This window comes from Planococcus citri, chromosome 1, assembly GCF_950023065.1.
Source record: "Planococcus citri chromosome 1, ihPlaCitr1.1, whole genome shotgun sequence".
Lineage (NCBI taxonomy): Eukaryota > Metazoa > Arthropoda > Insecta > Hemiptera > Pseudococcidae > Planococcus > Planococcus citri.
Window position 1 is genome coordinate 41379783 of NC_088677.1, and position 18425 is coordinate 41398207.

At 32.4% G+C, this 18425-nt stretch overlaps 3 protein-coding genes across 5 annotated transcripts in view; 2 read left to right on the forward strand and 1 right to left on the reverse strand.

The window, feature by feature from the left end:
* The first annotated feature begins 7999 nt into the window (after positions 1–7999).
* Positions 8000–9811, forward strand: LOC135831973 (MIP18 family protein galla-1-like). Its single transcript, XM_065344878.1, has 4 exons — positions 8000–8298; positions 8390–8469; positions 8572–8755; positions 8836–9811. Exons 1-4 carry the CDS (start codon positions 8121–8123, stop codon positions 8931–8933), a joined length of 540 nt encoding a protein of 179 aa, XP_065200950.1. The 5' UTR covers positions 8000–8120; the 3' UTR covers positions 8934–9811.
* Positions 9812–12373: 2562 nt separating this feature from the next.
* On the forward strand, positions 12374–15986 carry LOC135831975 (alpha-methylacyl-CoA racemase-like). Of its 2 annotated transcripts, none has more exons than XR_010556259.1 (7): positions 12374–12930; positions 13007–13142; positions 13203–13346; positions 13453–13690; positions 13797–14007; positions 14241–14589; positions 14673–15986. XR_010556259.1 is itself a non-coding variant. In XM_065344882.1 (7 exons), the coding sequence occupies exons 1-7, from the start codon at positions 12823–12825 to the stop codon at positions 14690–14692; spliced, it is 1140 nt and encodes a 379-aa protein (XP_065200954.1). In that variant the 5' UTR covers positions 12374–12822; the 3' UTR covers positions 14693–15986. The 2 variants fall into 2 exon arrangements, 1 of the variants encoding a protein (XP_065200954.1); XM_065344882.1 differs by having other exon boundaries at positions 14241–14523.
* Positions 15456–18425, reverse strand: part of sano (serrano) — a 59166-nt gene continuing 56196 nt past the window's right edge. For both annotated transcript variants that reach the window (XM_065344880.1, XM_065344879.1), the window contains exon 3: positions 15456–16293. The gene's annotated coding sequence lies outside the window, so the exon portion shown is untranslated. The remainder of the gene's footprint in view (positions 16294–18425) is intronic.

An 18425-nucleotide genomic window follows, 5' to 3' on the forward strand; every position in this document is an offset into this window, starting at 1 on the left:
AAATCAAAACTATTAAGGGTATTCTTTACACTTGTTATCTACTAGGTTATGTTCGGGAAAAATGCTCAACTTATTCGTCTAATTACTCCGCGAATTTTTAACCGATTTCAATGGGGTTTGTTTTAATGTGACGTTAATGCTTTTATCTAGCGGCGTACGTAGCGATTTTTCGAAATTATCAATTTTTTTTCTCAAAAAAAAGCTTTGAAAAGCAGTAACTTGCGAGCAGCCAAGCAGGCAACTGAAGGGTTATATCAAAAATGTGGCGACGTACGCGGCTAGATCTCATTTTTTTGAACCATACTGTAAAAAAAAAAAATTCAAAAAGTTGAAACTTACGGAGTAATCAGACGAAAAAGTTCAGTACTCTGATGGATGGAAGCGGGTGGCGGGACATGTGACATTCCTAGTAACAGTTCAGCCAAAAAAATATAGAGGGAGTGCGTGAGGGTTGGACGTTATGCAGAAGGGTAGTTTCGTTCTTCACAGATTTTGGGTAAGTATTTAAACTAAACCGGTTTTACTTCTTCCGACTTCTTCTGAGGTTACTGTTACTGGGTGTCGAATGTCGATTTGATTTTCTAGTTCAATAGGCCAGACAAGGCGGCCGCCTAGGAGTGGAAAATTTGGTAGGGGAGGGGGTTAAATTTGAAGAAAACTAAAAAATGATGGATAATTTTCTTTTTCAAAAATACAAAATGAACAAAAAACGTTGCTTAATATCCACTCAACATTCAACGTCGAGAAAAAACGGATTTTTTTCCTATTGTCAAAATTTCGTTTCAATTCTTGAATTGAAGAGTGATATTCCAAAACTCGCTTTGTCCATTTTTATCAAAGTTGGGTTTTCAGTGGTACCTGGTAGATGAAGTATTAACTCACATTCCTACATCCTCAACCTACCAAAATGAGGTGTTAAACTCACCTATAAATAGCCAATTCACTAAAAATTAAAAAAAAATAATGTTCCAAAACGTGCTTTGTCCATTTTTATTGAAATTTTTTTCAGCAGTATTTAGTGGATGAAATGTATACTTACACTCCTACATCATAAATCCACCCAAATAAAGTGCTAAACTCGCCTAAAAAGCCAATTTACCCGTTTAAAGGGAAACTGTTTTTCCTCTCTCCTGAAAAGTTGTGAAAATGGACAAAGCGAGTTTTGGAATATCACTCTTCAATTATGAAATTTCAGAAGCTTGTTCAGATTTTTTTAAAATAACAAAGTTTGAAAAATAGACTTTTCTGATCGTCAAAAATAATGTTTTTACTTTTTGAATTATCAAGCCTTCAGCTCTCACTTCACGTATAGGCTTGTTTGGGTTTCTTTTTAACAATACATACTAGAGTTTCGCCCAGGAAATTTTTTGATACATATGCGTGTGTTACAGTGAATAAAATTCCATTTTTTTTCATTCAATCAGTTGAAATTAAACTGCCTAAAACTTTTAATAATTTTTCGAGTTTATGAAATTGGCAATAATGACCAAAAAATTGACACAACTGAATTCTAAAATATTTCCCCGGTTTCAGAAATTATATCTTTCCACTTTCCATGAGTGTCTGTTGAAACCAACCTAACGAGTAAAAAATTACCTAATAAAATAAATTCAATTTGATTCAAAGATGAAAACAGACTCAGAGGCGGATCAAAGTCATGTAATTTGGGCAGGGGGATGTATCATGTCATTTTGCTAACAAAAAATTGTGATTTTTCCTACAAAAATCAAAATTTTAAGTATGCTGAACATCAGCGGCATTTACAGATGAAATCATAGAGGGAGTTTATATTTTTATGGCGGGGGAGGGGGGAGCAATACAACCAGATTCTAGACATGAAAAATCGAAATTTTAGGTAATTTCTCGAAAACCCTTCATAATGATTATTTTATTGAAATGACGGTAAAATTACTATACTCAAGCGAAACGAGAGCGAACATTTTTCGAAAAATTGTTCCAAAAAACGAAAAAACGATCATTTTGTATGTTTTATTTTACATTTTCACCGGAACACAACAGTATCAATAATTCTGAAAAGTTGATGGTTCTGTTCAGAAAAAATGAAAAATTCGCACTTTTCAAATGGTTCGGGTATTGGGAGCAGCGGTGGCAGCCTAGATTTCGCCTGGGTGTAGCGAAACTGGGGTTTGTTGAAAGAAAAAAGTGTCGATTTTTTCTGGGTGTAGCAAAAATTTTTGAGGTTCTTAAACTGATTGAAAAAGAACAAAAAATAGAGATTTTTCACTGTTTATCAACTTTTACCACAAAAATTGTGTCTGTGTAGGTAGCCAACTAGAGAAAAGCGAACAAAACGAATAGTTATTGCTAAAAACTTGAGTTATAACAATGTAAAATTGGAGAATAATTTTTTTATGAGTGTAGCGAACTGTTTTTTTGGGTGTAGCGAACTGCTTCTGGGTGTAGCAGCTCGCTACACCTGCTATACAAAGGCTGCCAACGCTGATTGGGAGTATTTCTGGAATTTTTTAATTCAATTTTTGAATTCTTAAAATTTTTGAAGGCATCATGTTGAATAGCCATGAGCGAAGCGAGGGCAAAAGTTTTGAAAAATTTGTAATTCAAAAAGTAAAAGACATCAATTTTAATGAAAGGATTCAATTTTTTTTATCTCAAAATTTTTAAAAATTGGTGGGATAACTTCAATTATTGTTTAGAGATTTTTTATGTGAATTTTTTGGAAATTTTTTTGCTTTTTACCACCCGTGTCAATTTCTCGCCTTTTTCTTGCTTTCTTGCGAGTTTCTTGCCAGTAGACACTCTGCTTTCGATGCTTTGGCTCAATACAAAATATTTGGGAAGAAATCATTTTCAAAAGGGGAAATATTTTTTGCACGACGAAAAAGGGCGTCATCACGACGAGCCTTTTTTCGTTCATAAAAGATGAATAAACGACGAAAAATGATGAAGTTCCACGCCAGATAACGCCCGACAATAAAGTATTTATGAACGACTACGATTTAATAACGAGATAAGCATGTATTCACGACAAAATAATTTCATACACGACAGAACATTATCAGCTCAATTACAATTATAATTTGTACAAATTTTGACAAATGATCAACTGAGGGTTTCTTTCAAAAAAATTTGAGTGAAATTGTAACTCAGTAGAAGAGAACCAAATTGGCCAAAGCGAAGCGAGGGCTAAAGCTTAGGGAAAAAATGAGAATTTTGAGTATAGATCGGCGTTTTTGTCGGTAAATGAACAATAATTAAATACATGACTGTAAAAAATTTGAATTTTTGAGAACAGAAACTAAAATATTGTTGGAATTTTTGTATTTTTTCAACTTTCTTGAATTTCTCACAATTTCCCAAGTTTTTCCTGCTTTCGCGGAACCGAAGGGGGGCAAACTGTCTCCCCTTGGCCCCCTTTCGGTCCGTCCCTGAGGTCAAAAGAGGAAGAGGGGTCGCCCATCAAAGTCCACAAAACATTACTTCTATAAACAGCAATTTTTTAAGTACCTACTTCGTTTTTTTGGTATCATTTTAATATTTTTTAAACGTTTATTTCTGTCGGTGAAATGACTGTTTTTGATGGAAAAATTTTGTCGTGCATTGCCTTATATAGGAGTTGAAAGTAATAAAATGTCGTGAATTTTTTAATTCGTCGTTTGATACATTATTTTGTCGTTGGAGTACCTTTTATGTCGGGGTAAGCTCTTTATTGTCGGGAATTTCCCATTTAGTCGTGGTAATGATTTTTCTGGCGTGAAAGTGCCTATGCTTGTCGTGCTGACACCCTTTTTTGTCGTGGTATTAAATCACACCCTTTTCAAAATATGTACTAATTTACTCAAAACTCCAAAAGTAAGCGATTTTAGAATTTTTAACCACTCAGTAGAACTCCAAAAGAGATCTTGGATTTTGAGGGCAATGACGACCTTGATCCTTGATCGACGCTACACAGAATCTCAAGTATACTACCTTTTAGAACTGGTGCAGTTATTTTCGAAAAGAGGTGGGAGTAGTGGTAAAAGTAAAAAATCACAACGCATATTTTGAAAAACTCCCTCTCTTTGAGGAAAATTGGCACGTCTGAAAAGAACATTCAATTGCAATAGAACACAAAGCTGGTCATATAAAAAGTACTTATAGGAAAACAATTTGCTCATAAAATTTTGTTTCATTTATTGATATAAATAGGTAGGTAGGTAGGTAGGTAGGTAGGTAGGTAGGTAGGTAGTTAGGTAGAGGTACTATGAACCTTCTACCCACAAATGCATTTGAAATGGTGATAAGTTGCAGGGATTATTTTAAAGATTTTTTGGAGCTACACATTACACAGCCAGGATAATTTTCAGTATCAATATTTCCCCTTTGTTATTCCAACTCTCCCAAATTTTCTTCAGCTCCCCCTACAAGCTGACAAAGTTTGTCGACAACTATACAACTAATTCTATTCTTTTTTTCTGATTTCAACATTTTTCAAATTCAATCATAGGTTTTTTGAAATTGAAACTCGGCAAAAAAAACAAATTGGCCTGAGCGAAGCGAGGGCAAAAGACTTGAAAAATTTGTAATTCGAAAAATAGAACAATATCAATTTTAATGTAAGAATTCAGTTTTTGTTATCTCAACTTAGGAAAAAAATCACTTCGATAAATTTATCATTTTTTTTCTCTTAGAATGTCTCAAACAATACTTAAACCTGCACGTAAAAAATTGACCACTTTCTACTGGTGGGAAATCATGTTCTATAATTTTGCTTCTCTTCATTTATTCTGTGAAGCCCCTTATCTTCTAAAAAAAAATATTTACCCAGAAACTAAAAAACATTTTGATCATGTAGCATAAAATCTCTCACTAAATTGATTTTTCTCTGAGATGTTACGCTTTTCACTTTTCAGATAATTTTGGAAAAATATAAAAAGTTCAATTTTGACTTGTCAAATAAACGACCTTTCACACCTACTATAAATATCGGAGATCGACCTTTGGAGCTTCTGAAATGCTGTTATTTGATTTCAAAAATGGAGCTACTTTTTCCATCATGTAAAACTTTTCCGCGAATCAATTTTTGGTTGAAAATTTTTCCTATTTTTTCACCTTTTTTGACAGTAAAAATATTTTTTTCTGGATCAACCATGCATTCTACGAAAAAAAGAATAGATGAAAGTAGAACATTTAAACTTTAAGCACAAATCTTAGAGTAAGAACTAATGCTTCCTATTTAAAAAAAAAAACGTGCTATACTGGAATAATTTTTTTGTAGGGTGTTTAGTTCGACCAGAAAGTCCATTTTCACCCTCAAAAACGATGAACAATGGGAAAAAAATTGTTTTTGCGGAAAATGTTTATGAAGTGGAATTTTTTTATCATTTTTCTTGAGATCAGTGTGAAAAATCCCATCAGTATCACCCTCGAAAAATTCAATATTTCATATGAGTATGTCCTTTCTTCTTTCGATACTTCAGCTTAGGTAATAAGAATTGCGAGAAAAAAAACAGACTGAGAGAAATATAGATAGCTAATAGGTATAAAAATACACAGCAGGGTGAAGGTAGGGGTAGGGTGTACAGTAATGTAAAAACGTAAAAGTCACTCTCGAATGCATCACACACCTAATATACTGTACAACAAGAAGCTTAGATAGTTTAAAAAACTTCGCAAGTGCGGGGTGCAGAGGGTGGGTATTGTTAAGAAAAGGTTGCGTAGTATGCACTATTGTCTGATTGTGAATGAATAGAAAGAAGAAATGCACCTCTGCAGTTCGTGATTTTTGGTCGTTCGCGAGGTAAATCACTAAATGTAAACATATATGTTAAGGAAAAACTGGTATGCAACCAGAAACCACACTTGGTGATAACGGTGTAAAGAATACCCTTAACTATCAAAAGTAAATAAACACTGGCACATAAAAAAAAAATCTTGCGCAGCGCGCAAGATCAACCGACTTTTCCCTAGCACACATTGGTAATTTACTAAGAATTGCTGGTACTGGTAATTTACCAAGAATTACCAGTAAATTACCAACCAAGAATTACCAGTAATTTACCAACGAAGAATACTAGAAATTTACCAACTAAGACTTACGAGTAATTTACCAAAAAATACTGGCAATTTACCAACCAAGAATTACCAGAAATTTAATTTACCAAGAATTACCAGTAAATTACCAACCGAGAATTACCAGTAAATTACCAACCAAGAATTACCAGTAATTTACCAACGAAGAATTACTAGTAATTTACCAACCAAGAATTACGAGTAATTTACCAAAAAATACTGCTAATTTACCAAAAATCATTGGTAATTTACTAAAAACTACCGGTACAATTACCAAAAAGCACCAGTAATTTATTTCAAAAAAATTATCAAAAGTTACCTGTAATCAGCTAAAGTTATGCGTTTTTTACCAAAAATTACAAGTAATTCACCAAAAATAACTAATTATTTTATTTACTGAAAATTACTATTAATTTACCAAAAAAAATTATCAAAATTTACTGGCCAATTACCAAAAACTTTACGTTTTTTTAAAACAAAAATTACCAGTTATTCGCCAAAAATAACTATTGACTTGCAATTCGCGATTCCAATACTAGAAATTTTGAAAAATTTTGATTTTTGATTGCAAAAAAATTATTTAGGTACTTAATATACCAAAAAAAAATTATGAAAAGTTACTAGTTATTCACCAAAAACTTTACGTTTTTTTTAAACGAGTATTACAACCAGTTATTCGCCAAAAATAACTATTGATTTGCAATTCGCGATTCCAATACTAGAAATTTTGAAAAATTTTGATTTTTGATTGCAAAAAATTATTAAGGTAATATTAAAAAAATTAAAAGGATGAAATTTAAACAAAAAATCAGTAAAAAAAATCGACAAAAAATTTTCATCTCTTGACTCACGCGGGATTCGATCACCCGAACTCCGGCGCACCAATCTTCAACCTACACACCCTAACCACCCCATCAATTCGTTGGGAAGGAGCCATTTTCGAGATATAAGGGTTTACAAATATTTCAGCTTATCCATAACGTTGAAACACACTTAAACGTTCATATCTCGTAAACGGCTGAATCGATTTCGACCAAATTAAAAATTTCTCTAGTTCAGTATCACAGCAATATTTTGCCATCATCAGTTTCGACTTAAAGTTCGGAGCTTTTGAGTTCAGCGTGACACAAATTTGTACATAAATTGATATATAAATAAATACATACATACATACATATGTATATATATAAACTTATCTCGTTTGGTGCCATACGTCTTATCGTGATCAGCACACTCCAAAACGTCAAGAAAACCCACCCCCACCCAAATCCCGAACCTTCATGACAAATACAATACCTTCACTTTTCGTGCGAAAAGTCGGTAAAACAAAACGGCAAAACTTGGAAATGAAATGGTTAAAAGTTAAAATTCCTGAAAACTTTGGAAAAAGTGAAAAATAATGATAACAATGGAAAGAGAATGAAATTTCCTATTTCATGGTATTAACTATTAAAAAATCATGGGATCCGTGAGATGGATTTCGAGAGAAACTTAAAATTCTCAGTCTACCTCTCGGTCCTCCTCCTCACCTGCAACCTTTTTCTCCTAAAAGTGGTTGTCAGCTCAAGTTCCATTTTTCAAAGCAGGACCCCGTGGCGTCGTATGCGGATTGCGGATCTGGAAAAAAATTGTACCAATGGAAAGAGCAAGAGTATTTGTTTAAATTAAAAATTATTGCGCAAATAGCTTCTGAACTTCTGAAGTAATGGAGACTTGGAGAGTTCGCCAACGCCAATCTTTAATGGTAACTGCCACCTGATAACTGGTTAGGCGCAAATGTTCTAATTTTACGTAAATTTATAATTATATAATTATTAATATTAATTTAAATATTAATAAAAAAATTCAATTTTATTAGAAGTCATCGGCACCTCCTTCAGAAACAACGTACTGCAAATAAATACGAATAGAGCTGTGTCTGTCTAGCTGGTTGCCGCACCTAAATTGTGGTGTGGCGGACTTGGATTGGGCTTATCAGTACCTTTTGTGAATTGTGATAACAAGGTTTCAGAATTTAGAAAGTAGAAGCGTTTGTTTCAGTTATTTCTTATTTGGTATTAGTTTTACGAATTGAGTAGTGAATATATGTAATGATTTTTCTCTTGTTAACTATGTTCAATTTGTTTCTTCAAAAGACGAAGAAAATTATAGAAAAAAATACACTGGACCAAAATGCTCTCTCGTTTAAGATTGACCATCTCAATCTCCATCGAAATAATGTTTACGAAAACAAAAGTAACGTCACTCAACTCAAAGAATTAGTTTATGGTTTGTATCACCAATCTTGAGACATATTAGCATGGAATATTTTGACAAGGACGAAGTATAATCTTTTCATCCATCGTATCTACTGTTTCAGACATCATCAAGACCATTAAAGATCCAGAGAAACCTGCAACATTGGAAGATCTAGAAGTGGTTCATGAAGAAGATATCTATGTATGTTGAAAATATTGCTTGGTTAATTACTGGATTTCTCATTGCTCTGAAGAATCTAGTCATTGAGAGAAAATGAATGAAATTACATTAATGTTGTATTAGGTGACTGAAACACCAACGCAAAGCACCCGACTGATTCGAATAGAATTCACTCCTACTGTACCTCACTGCAGTTTAGCTACGTTGATCGGATTATGTATACGAGTAAAATTAGAAAGAAACCTGACTGAAAGATATAAGTTGGATATCTACGTTAAGAAAGGCACACATTCGACAGAGGATGAAAGTAAGATATCAAGATGAAAATTGAATAATTGTATTGAGTTCTGGTCCAATCAAAGCTAAACGTGGTGTTTTGCTTTTCAGTTAATAAACAAGTTAACGATAAGGAAAGAGTCGCAGCTGCCATGGAAAATCCCAATTTATTGAAAATCGTTGAAAATTGCATCGAAGAAAAAGAGTAATTTGTTACACCTAATGAGTGCCATTTTCATTTGTGATAAACTTTTATTATTAATTTTTGAAATAACTTGTATCAATTGAAATACGTTGTTGACTTTTAATATGAATGTACCTACTGTGTATCTATTATTTTTATTCTCCTTTTCATTGTTTTTTCTAAACTAAAATCAAGATATTTTCAACTTGAAAATTTGTATTCAATTTTAATTTTTGAATTATTGTGCAATTATGTGTGTTTTTTTATCATTTCATTATTACTATTATACTATTAGTTTAGAAAGTATCTATCAAAACATCAAAAAAATTTAAAATCAATATGTAAGTAGTATTTATTTGTAGATTGTAGATTAGCCCATCTCTGTTGAATTGTATGTAGAGAATAGAGATGATAGGAAAGTCTGGAAATTTATGAAAAAAAAGTTGTTGTAAATGACGAGAAAATGGTAAAAAAAAGCGTTGAATTTTGAATTTCTGTGAAATATTTATAAAATTGTTTAGAATGAAGGAAAATTTCAAAAATTTGCAAATAATTGGAAATTTATCACTACCAGTTGTAGTTGATAAATGAATTATTTTCAAACTGACATTTTTCACAAAATAGGCATGGACTTCCTCATATTTTGAATAAATAAAATAAAATATAAATTTCCAGAAACTTTCTGGGAAGTTTCCGCAAGTTTTCATAATTGAAAATATAAATTACGGTACTAGAAAATAATCATCCCTATTCGATGTTTCCTTTTAAATTTCGCCTTTCGGTGCAAACTGTGAAGATAATTTTTTGTTTTCAATTTTTTACGATGGTGTAAGTAAACTGTAAAGCCTAACGTGTAAGTAATGCGAATGGAATCAATAAAAAAATAATTATTATTGACAGAAACTGGTTATTATTTGTATATACAGTAAGTCCCGCTTATTAGAATCGATTTGGGACCCGGTATGTTTGATTCTATAAACCGGAGTATTCTATAAAGCGGAAGGACAAAAATTGCAAAATTGCAAATTATGTTGAGGTTTTATTACTTTTTGATGTGTTTTGAAGTTAATTCTAATACTTTTTCGGTTTTTTAGTTACAATTAGCCTATTAATATGTTTTGAACACTTTTTTCTACAATTTTTATAAAACTAAAAAAAAATTCCATCATCTTCTACTAATTTTCACCTATTTAAAATACTTATTTTCGCGTTTTTATGCCATTTTGACATGTTTTCATTTAATTTTTGTTAAATTTTGCCAAAACTCATGATTTTTTCCCATTTTTGAAGATTTTTCAATTCTATTAACTGAATGAAATGCTCTTTTTATTCCAATAAATGGAAAAATTTGCATGTAAGAAGATACAAATGTTCTGTCCCAGCACATTCCATTCCATTAACCGAATTATTCTATTATCCGCGATTCTAATAAGCGGGACTTACTGTAGAACAATCCAGATTAAACTAAGTTTAGTATATGAACCCACAATATTACATTATTCTACTTTACTACCTACTTAAATTTCATTTTTCAAATTTTTAGGTATTGGATTTACGATTTCGATTTTTTTGAATATGGTGTATAGGTAAGTTATGTATGTATGATGTACATATGTGATAATGTGATGTATCGAATCTCTGTCAAATTAATTTTTCAACTCCTTGTGAAAAATTATCGTGGGTCTGGGTACCAAGAAACCAGAAGTACTAAGTGCGAAATCTTAAATATACATAATATGTATATTTAAGATTTCGCACTTTGAACGAACCTAATCTAATTTAATAATTAATTTCTTTAGTTTAGAAATTAAAAAATCGTTTTCATTTTATTTTTTTTGGGGGGGCGGGGTGGGGTCACGAGCGTGACCCTGGATTTATCAAAAAAAAAATTGCTCCATTAATATTCAGAGTTTTTGCGCGAACTCACACAGCGCGAAAAAAACGATGGTTTGCAATTGCAACAGGGATCGCGGGAGGGGGGTGGTCAGTGCCTCCACCTCCAGCTCCGGGTTCCAAATTTGAAAAAAAATAAAAATACCTCCGGCTCCAGCTCCGGAAATTTTTCATGAGTACCTCCACCTCCACCTCCGGCTCCACTTGAAAAATTTCAAGTTTTGAAGTTTACCTCTTAACCTCTTGCTCCGGCCTCCGGCTTCAGCTCCCGGAGCAAGGCTCAAAAAAGGGTACCCTCCGGGGGTCTCCTGCCCTCCACCTCCGCTCCGCTCCGCTATCCCTTCGCAGTTGACAGTCCCAATAGATAGCGCTGCTACGCGCGGCTACGAGCAATGAAACTAGGATAACATTTTTCGTTACATGTATCATGTATTCTTATGGGAGATTTGCGATTTTCAAAAATTAATTAAAAATCATGTAATTATCGTAGGAGTGTAATTTTTACTTCAAATGAATGTTTGATTCTTCTACTTTTTGAGAAAATTTATTACAATTTCTTAAACATTGTTTTTCTTATAAAAAAATTGCTTTGCACTTCCTATGTTTTTCACGGTACCACCTCTTGTGTTAGAATGGCCAAGTATTAGAATGGTCAAGTTGTAGAAAAAGAGGGAAAAAAAGGGGAAAATATTTTTGTTGCCAACCCACTTTGTTTGGAGAAGAAAATTTCGTAAAATAATTAAAATTAAAATGAAAAGTAAAGCCCAAGTATTAGAATGGTCAAGTTGTAGAATAGTCAAGTAATAGAATAGTCAAGTATTAGAATGGTCAAGTATTTGAAAAATAGGGGGAAAAGAGTAATCTGTTATAAGAGGATGAGGAAGTGGTACTTAGACTTACTACTTTTTTGGATAATAGGGTACAAGGGTAGCCGTTTTCAGGGTTGGGGGGCGTTGTGTCCGCTCACCTCGGCTTCGCCTCGGTTGCGCGGGTCGCTTTGTTGTTCATACTATGTCTGTTAACTTCCCTCGGCCTTCGGCCTCGGTGAGTACAGTTTTTTAGAAACTACCGCAGGTACTGTCTACATACACGGTAATGTCCAGCCTCCGTCTGAACTCACCAAGGGGAGTAATGCTCATCGAATGAAATATAAATTTTAAACGGCTCGGCTTCGCCTCGCCTAATTCTCACATTCTCCGAGTCCATCCTGATATTTGTATTTTCTAACACTTGTCCATTCTAATACTTGATTATTCTACAACTTGACCATTCTAATACTTGGGCTTTACTTTTCATTTTAATTTACAAAATTTTCTTCTCCAAACAAAGTGGGTTGGCAACAAAAATATTTTTCCCTTTTTTCCCCTCTTTTTCTACAACTTGACCATTCTAATACTTGTCCATTCTAACACATGAGGTGGTCTCGTTTTTCACCATTTCAGGATACAATAAACAATGCAAATATGTTGTAAATGCGGTGCAATTTTTTTGCAAGAAAAACAATGTTTAAGAAATTGTAATAAATTTTCTCAAAAAGTAGAAGAATTAAACATTCATTTGAAGTAAAAATTACACTCCTACGTTAATTACACGATTTTTAATTAATTTTTGAAAATCGCAAATCTCCCATAAGAATACATGTAACGAAAAATTATATCCTAGTTTCGTTGTAGTTCTGTTTCGACCGCTAGATGGCGACTACTTTGCTGTCAAGTGCGAATATGATTCTTGATGAGTTGATGATAACGATTTTCATTTTCTTATCAGTTATCTCTCTTACAATACATAATTTATTTACTTTCAACTTTCAAGTTTTAAATGGAGTGGAGCTGTCTAAAATATCGTTATTGACTTATAGCTCGCGATTATAAATTCAAATGAGTCGTTTAAATATAAGGTGTTTCACTTGCATCGTTTATTTCATGTGTAAACAGTATTGAAGGAAAGTTCTTCAGTTCATGAGGTTACCCAGGTTACCCTAGAAACAATTTCATTCAGAAAATTTATCTCAGCAAAAAATTATGCCTTTGAAAGGAGTAAAAGTTATAGAACTGGCGGGGCTCGCTCCTGGGCCATTTTGTGGCAAAGTTCTGCTTGATTTCGGAGCCTCGGTTATCAAAGTGCATAAAGTAAGTTTTCTGCATCTCTATACTCCTAAAAATGTCAATGAAAAATTCACAATTTGAACTCAAAATAATGTTTCAGATGGCTGAATCGTTTCCAGATGTACTGTCAAATGGAAAAAAGTCAGTTGGTGTCAATTTAAAGTCCAAAAAAGGCGCTGAAGTGTTTCGAAAATTGTGTGGTTCTGCTGATGTATTAATTGACCCATTTAGAAAAGGTTTCTATTGAATATAAATTTTCTCAAACACTTCCAATTTTTCTAAGTGGTTTTTTGTAGGTGTTTTGGAAAAACTTGGACTCGGACCCAACGAATTGTTGCAGAAAAATCCAAAATTAGTTTGCGCTCGGTTATCTGGATTTGGGCAAAATGGTCACTTTTCATCTATGGCTGGGCACGACATAAATTATTTAGCTATAACTGGTAAGTGTGAGTTAAAAATAGAAGAACAATTCCAAACTAAAGCTAGGTACATAGACATACGTACTATTATAATGATCATTAATTATTGCATTCTGTTTCTTGTTAGGGTTATTATCTATGTACGGATGGCGAGGAAAATATCCGATACCGCCGAGTAATTTCTCAGAATTCGCCGGAGGCAGTTTAATTTGTGTATTAGGAATTTTACTAGCTTTGTTTGAAAGAACTAAAACTGGCACAGGTCAAGTGATAGATAGTAACATCACGGAAGGAATTTCGTACGTTGGTTCTTGGCTGATGAAATCTAAAAATACTTTTTTTACGGAATCACGTGGAAATAATCTGTATGTACTGATTCTTGAATGGTTCATTATTACCTACTAATAATACACATTTATATTATGTAGTTATTGTACTAGATTCAAATCGAAAGTCATGTTTATAACATAGGCTAGACGGCGGTACTCATTTTTACGACGTTTATGAAACTAAAGATGGAAAATTCATGGCTGTGGGAGCGTTAGAGCCACAATTTTATAACGAACTGATCGTTAAATTAGATTTTAGTCCAGAAGAGCTGCCTCAATTAGGAGATTTTGAAGAGAGTAGGATCAAACTTCAGAATAAATTCAAACAGAAAACGCAAGAAGAATGGTGTGAAGTGAGTAATCTACCTACAATTTGTGTACTTAAAATTTAGATTGATATTATAGAGGTATCCCAGATTTGCCTTTTGGTGTTTAAACGTTACAAGTACAAGTACAGTACATACTTCTTTTCATTTTCACGCTTTTCAAAATAGGTTTTCACTTTATTTCACCTGTTCCTTCTAATTAGAATGTGTATCGTCGTCCAAACACGAAAATAACGATAAATTTAATTTTTTTCCACTAGGTCTTTGATTTATCTGATGCGTGTGTAACGCCCGTTTTGACGTTGGAAGAAGCATCGAAACATCAACATAATAGTGATAGAAAATCCTTTCTGAGAGACTGCGATGGTGATATTATGCCACTTCCAGCTCCTAGGTTGCAAAAAAATCCGCCCAAAATGGATAATTTTCAGTTACCTTCTCCTTTAGGAGAACATACTATCGAGGTTTTGTCCGAGTTAGGGTATTCGATTGATCAACTTCGGCTATTAGCCGCTAATGGTGTTATTTGGAATCAAGAAAGAAGTAAATATTGATTGTGGATTCATGAGATTCATCATTATTCATTGTTATTAATTTTTTTTTTCTTAGGTATTTTACATTATTTTCATATTAATCGATTTTACTTATTTGTTTCAAATCATGCAAATACCTTACTTGAAAGTATTTTTTAGTTCTGGAAAATGAAGAATAAATGATGTATTCTTTGGATCACATTTCTGTGAATGGAAAAATTTGATGCAACTAACTGTGATGAAACCCGCGTCGTACGAGTATGATATTTTTGTTTGCTTTTTTAAAAAAATAAGGTTTTTATTGGTAGGTATGAAACTCGTTATATTATATTTTCTTTTTCAAACAAAACCAAAAGCCTTTATTATTCGTGAGTTATTTTCTGAAACATTTAGTTTTATATCAATTTACAAAATGCGGTCAGTTGATTTGCTGTGAGTAACCATTTCTTTTGATGGAAAGCAACATTTTTGAAATCAAACCGAATATCACTGGTCTCATTGAGTCTGCTGTTTTAGAGCTTTCTTAATCCAACATTTCGTATTCGTAATATTTAAGACGAATTTCCTATTGTTATCAACTTTTCAATTGTTTTTTAAGATCCTTTCTACTTTCTGTAATTTATGACTGTGCAGCCCTGCTCCGAAAAATGCAATTAGTAAAATGGAAACAGTTGGATCTAATATGAAGTCCCAGTTTCCTGGGACATTGAGAGGTAATTTGTGGTTCTCAAAAATCTCAAAATTTGTTTGTTTTTTTTAAATTTTGGATAATCTATTCAAAAAATGTTGGGAGTATTGTAATGGTACAAAAAATGAGAGAAGTGCACTAAGTGTAGACTTGAGACGTTATTGTTCACGCGACATTTAAAAAAATACAATTCAGTGAATCAATTGCATTTGAAATTAATTCGTGTGATTTACATTCAAGTAAATAAATTAAAATGATAATAGTAATAGTATATTTGAAATTTTTTAATTTCATTATAATGTTTAAAGAATGAGCAGGATTTTCTAAGAAAAAAATAAATATAAAATAGCCAATAAATTAAAAAAAAAAGACAAAACATTTTACATTTTATACAAAACCGTACAAAAAAATGAATTTTATGTACATAAAAATATTCAGTTCTCATGTAACATAATTGTTTTAAAAAAATGTTTTTTTTTTAGTACAAAGTTTCTTGTAAAATACTCGGAGGCTCCGATAAATACATCATCACCACATAATATGTATGTACCAGTACCTTAAGTCTAAATACTGTCATTTATAATAATGGTTCCATTCGTATTTATAGTTTCGGGGTATGTAGATTCATCAAACAATTTTCATCGACTAGATCATTTTTTCAATTATTATTCGCACTAGTTTTTTTATTTTATTTTTTATTTTCACGAAATATTTCTTGTTGATGTTTAATTTCTGTTACGTTTTACGTTACATTTGTACTCGTTTAATAAATTTTTTTTTTAATACTTTCTTTTATCATAATCGATGCCGGGAAGACATCTAAAAAATCCATCATTTATTTTTAATGTGAGCGATATGGAATGACTAGTTGCAATGGCGGTAACAATAGCTAGTGCAACAAATTTTTCCATTGTCACATTTGTTTTGTGATTGTTACATCTTACATAATTAAGTATCACTCGAACAGCGCATCTTATCCCACAGAATGTAATACACATATGTATTGAATTCACGAAACGCTATGACATGGTAATTTCGTAAAATGTAACATCCATTACTACTCTGGATTGGCACTTTTCTCAATGTTTTCACCTGTAACAGAAATTATCAATTGTTGAGAGTCAAAATAGCATAGATACGCAAGTAACAGTAATCAGATCGTTTATATGTAAGTATAAAATACACGCATGTGTACAAAAGCGCAAGCTTCGAAGTAGGTACATGACAGTTTTTCAATTATAAAATTATGTGAAATATGCAACAGATGTTGTGAGATTATTTTTTAGTGTTTACTTGGTGGAAAAATGAGAATTAGATACCAATCTAAGTATCTATCCTCATAGACGACTACAGTTATGTGCCATATTCGGATTAATTTTTGATTTTACATCGAACTCTATTGAGTATACAGGTGAAAAATGTTGGCCTATTGGTACATGTTTTCATAATCATAAGAATTATTAAATTAAGTATTCAAGTAATCGAAAAATAATTCCGCCAGTAGAAAAATGAATACGTAGACAAATTTTGGGTTAATGTGTTAATAGTATGGTCAAGTTATAAAAATCATTCATCTCAGCTGAAAATGGGCTGATCGCGAATTCGCGAAGGGGGAGCACACGACTTACCACTACCTATACCAACATACTTGTATGTATATGTACAGGTTGTAAAAGATAATATTTGAAAATGACTGTATCTAATTTTTGAATACCTACACCGCCGCTGAAAGCGTTTATTAAATGATTGCTAAAGAAATATGCACGTGCTGAGAAAACGGTGAAAGTCAATTTAAAAGTATTTAGCTTCTGTTCCGCGGTGTAATTTATATCTAATACTAAAATATTTAATAGGCATGGAAATATTAGGATTTTATTTCGGTATTAATTTGAAAAAATAATCTGCAGTTAAACGCTGACTAGCAATTGTTAACTATGTACTATGGCGAATACTACGGAGATTTCCCGGTCGTTATGACATGCCTGAAAATCAGCATACCGCACGCGTTTCGATGGCACATTTTAAATACCTTAATCGTGCTATCACTTTTTCCTAATACACTTTCGCATTCTACAATAAAATAGCACTTATACATAGATAGATTTATAACGAAACGCGAACGCGTACCTACTATTTACAACCTCGAACACGTAACGCGCCAAATAACGGAAAACCAATTAAGCGGTATAGGTATTTTTAACTCGTATTTAAACAGACATGTAAGTACCAATAGGTAAGTATATAGAGGCCTAAACATACCTACGATACCGTATACTTTTCGGAAACCATACAGAATTAGTTTTGAATTAATCTCAGCTCGGTTGTTTTATCTGATGTTTGAAATTTTCATTCAAGTGACTTCATACCGAAAAATACTACCTTTATTAATACCTAGTTACCTACATACATAAATATGTCATAAAATAGTCATCTGGTCGAAGGAAATCCGTGCACTTGGATGTGCAGATTCATTGATGACGCAAAAATAACTACCGTTGATGAAATCATAAATTCCCCTAGAATTAGGTAAATGGATAACTTATTGAGAATAAAGTATTCATTTTACGGTAAAATTATGAATCATTTTACATCAATGATCGAACAGACGCTTGTTTATCGAAGAATGACTCGATTTGAAACAGGGTTGTACATGTTTAAAACAAATTTTAAAAAACAAAACTGTGTTTTAAACAAAGTTTTAAACGTGTTTTTTTCAACTCCAATTTTCTAAAAAAAAAACACGTTTTTTTTCAGTTTCTCCTAGAAAAAGAATTAAAATTAAATGAACTGTATTTCTAGATCTTAATTTTTCTTCTTGTACTTTTTTTTAAAGACAAATTTTGTGTTTGTATTCCAATTTTTCACTTAAAAATTGATGACTGGATAACGGATATTTGGAAAACTGAATCCGAAACAAATGAATTTGTGTTCAAAACACGTCTTAAACACATAGTTTTGAACAAGAAAAAAAAAACCTGATTAGAGATGATATTTGGATTAATTAAACTTTTATGCGTCGCGTCGGTGCATCATCATTGCGAGGATCATGTTCATGAAACCTAAGATTTATCGCAGAACAGATGATAGAAATTAGATAAAATTTTTAATTAGGTAAAATTTACGTGTCATGTTCATAGGGGCGTAAAAACGTTTAAGAGCATCAAATTTTGATTGGCGATTGTTATGAAAAAAAATTCCTATTGAAAAGTAGGTAATGATAATCT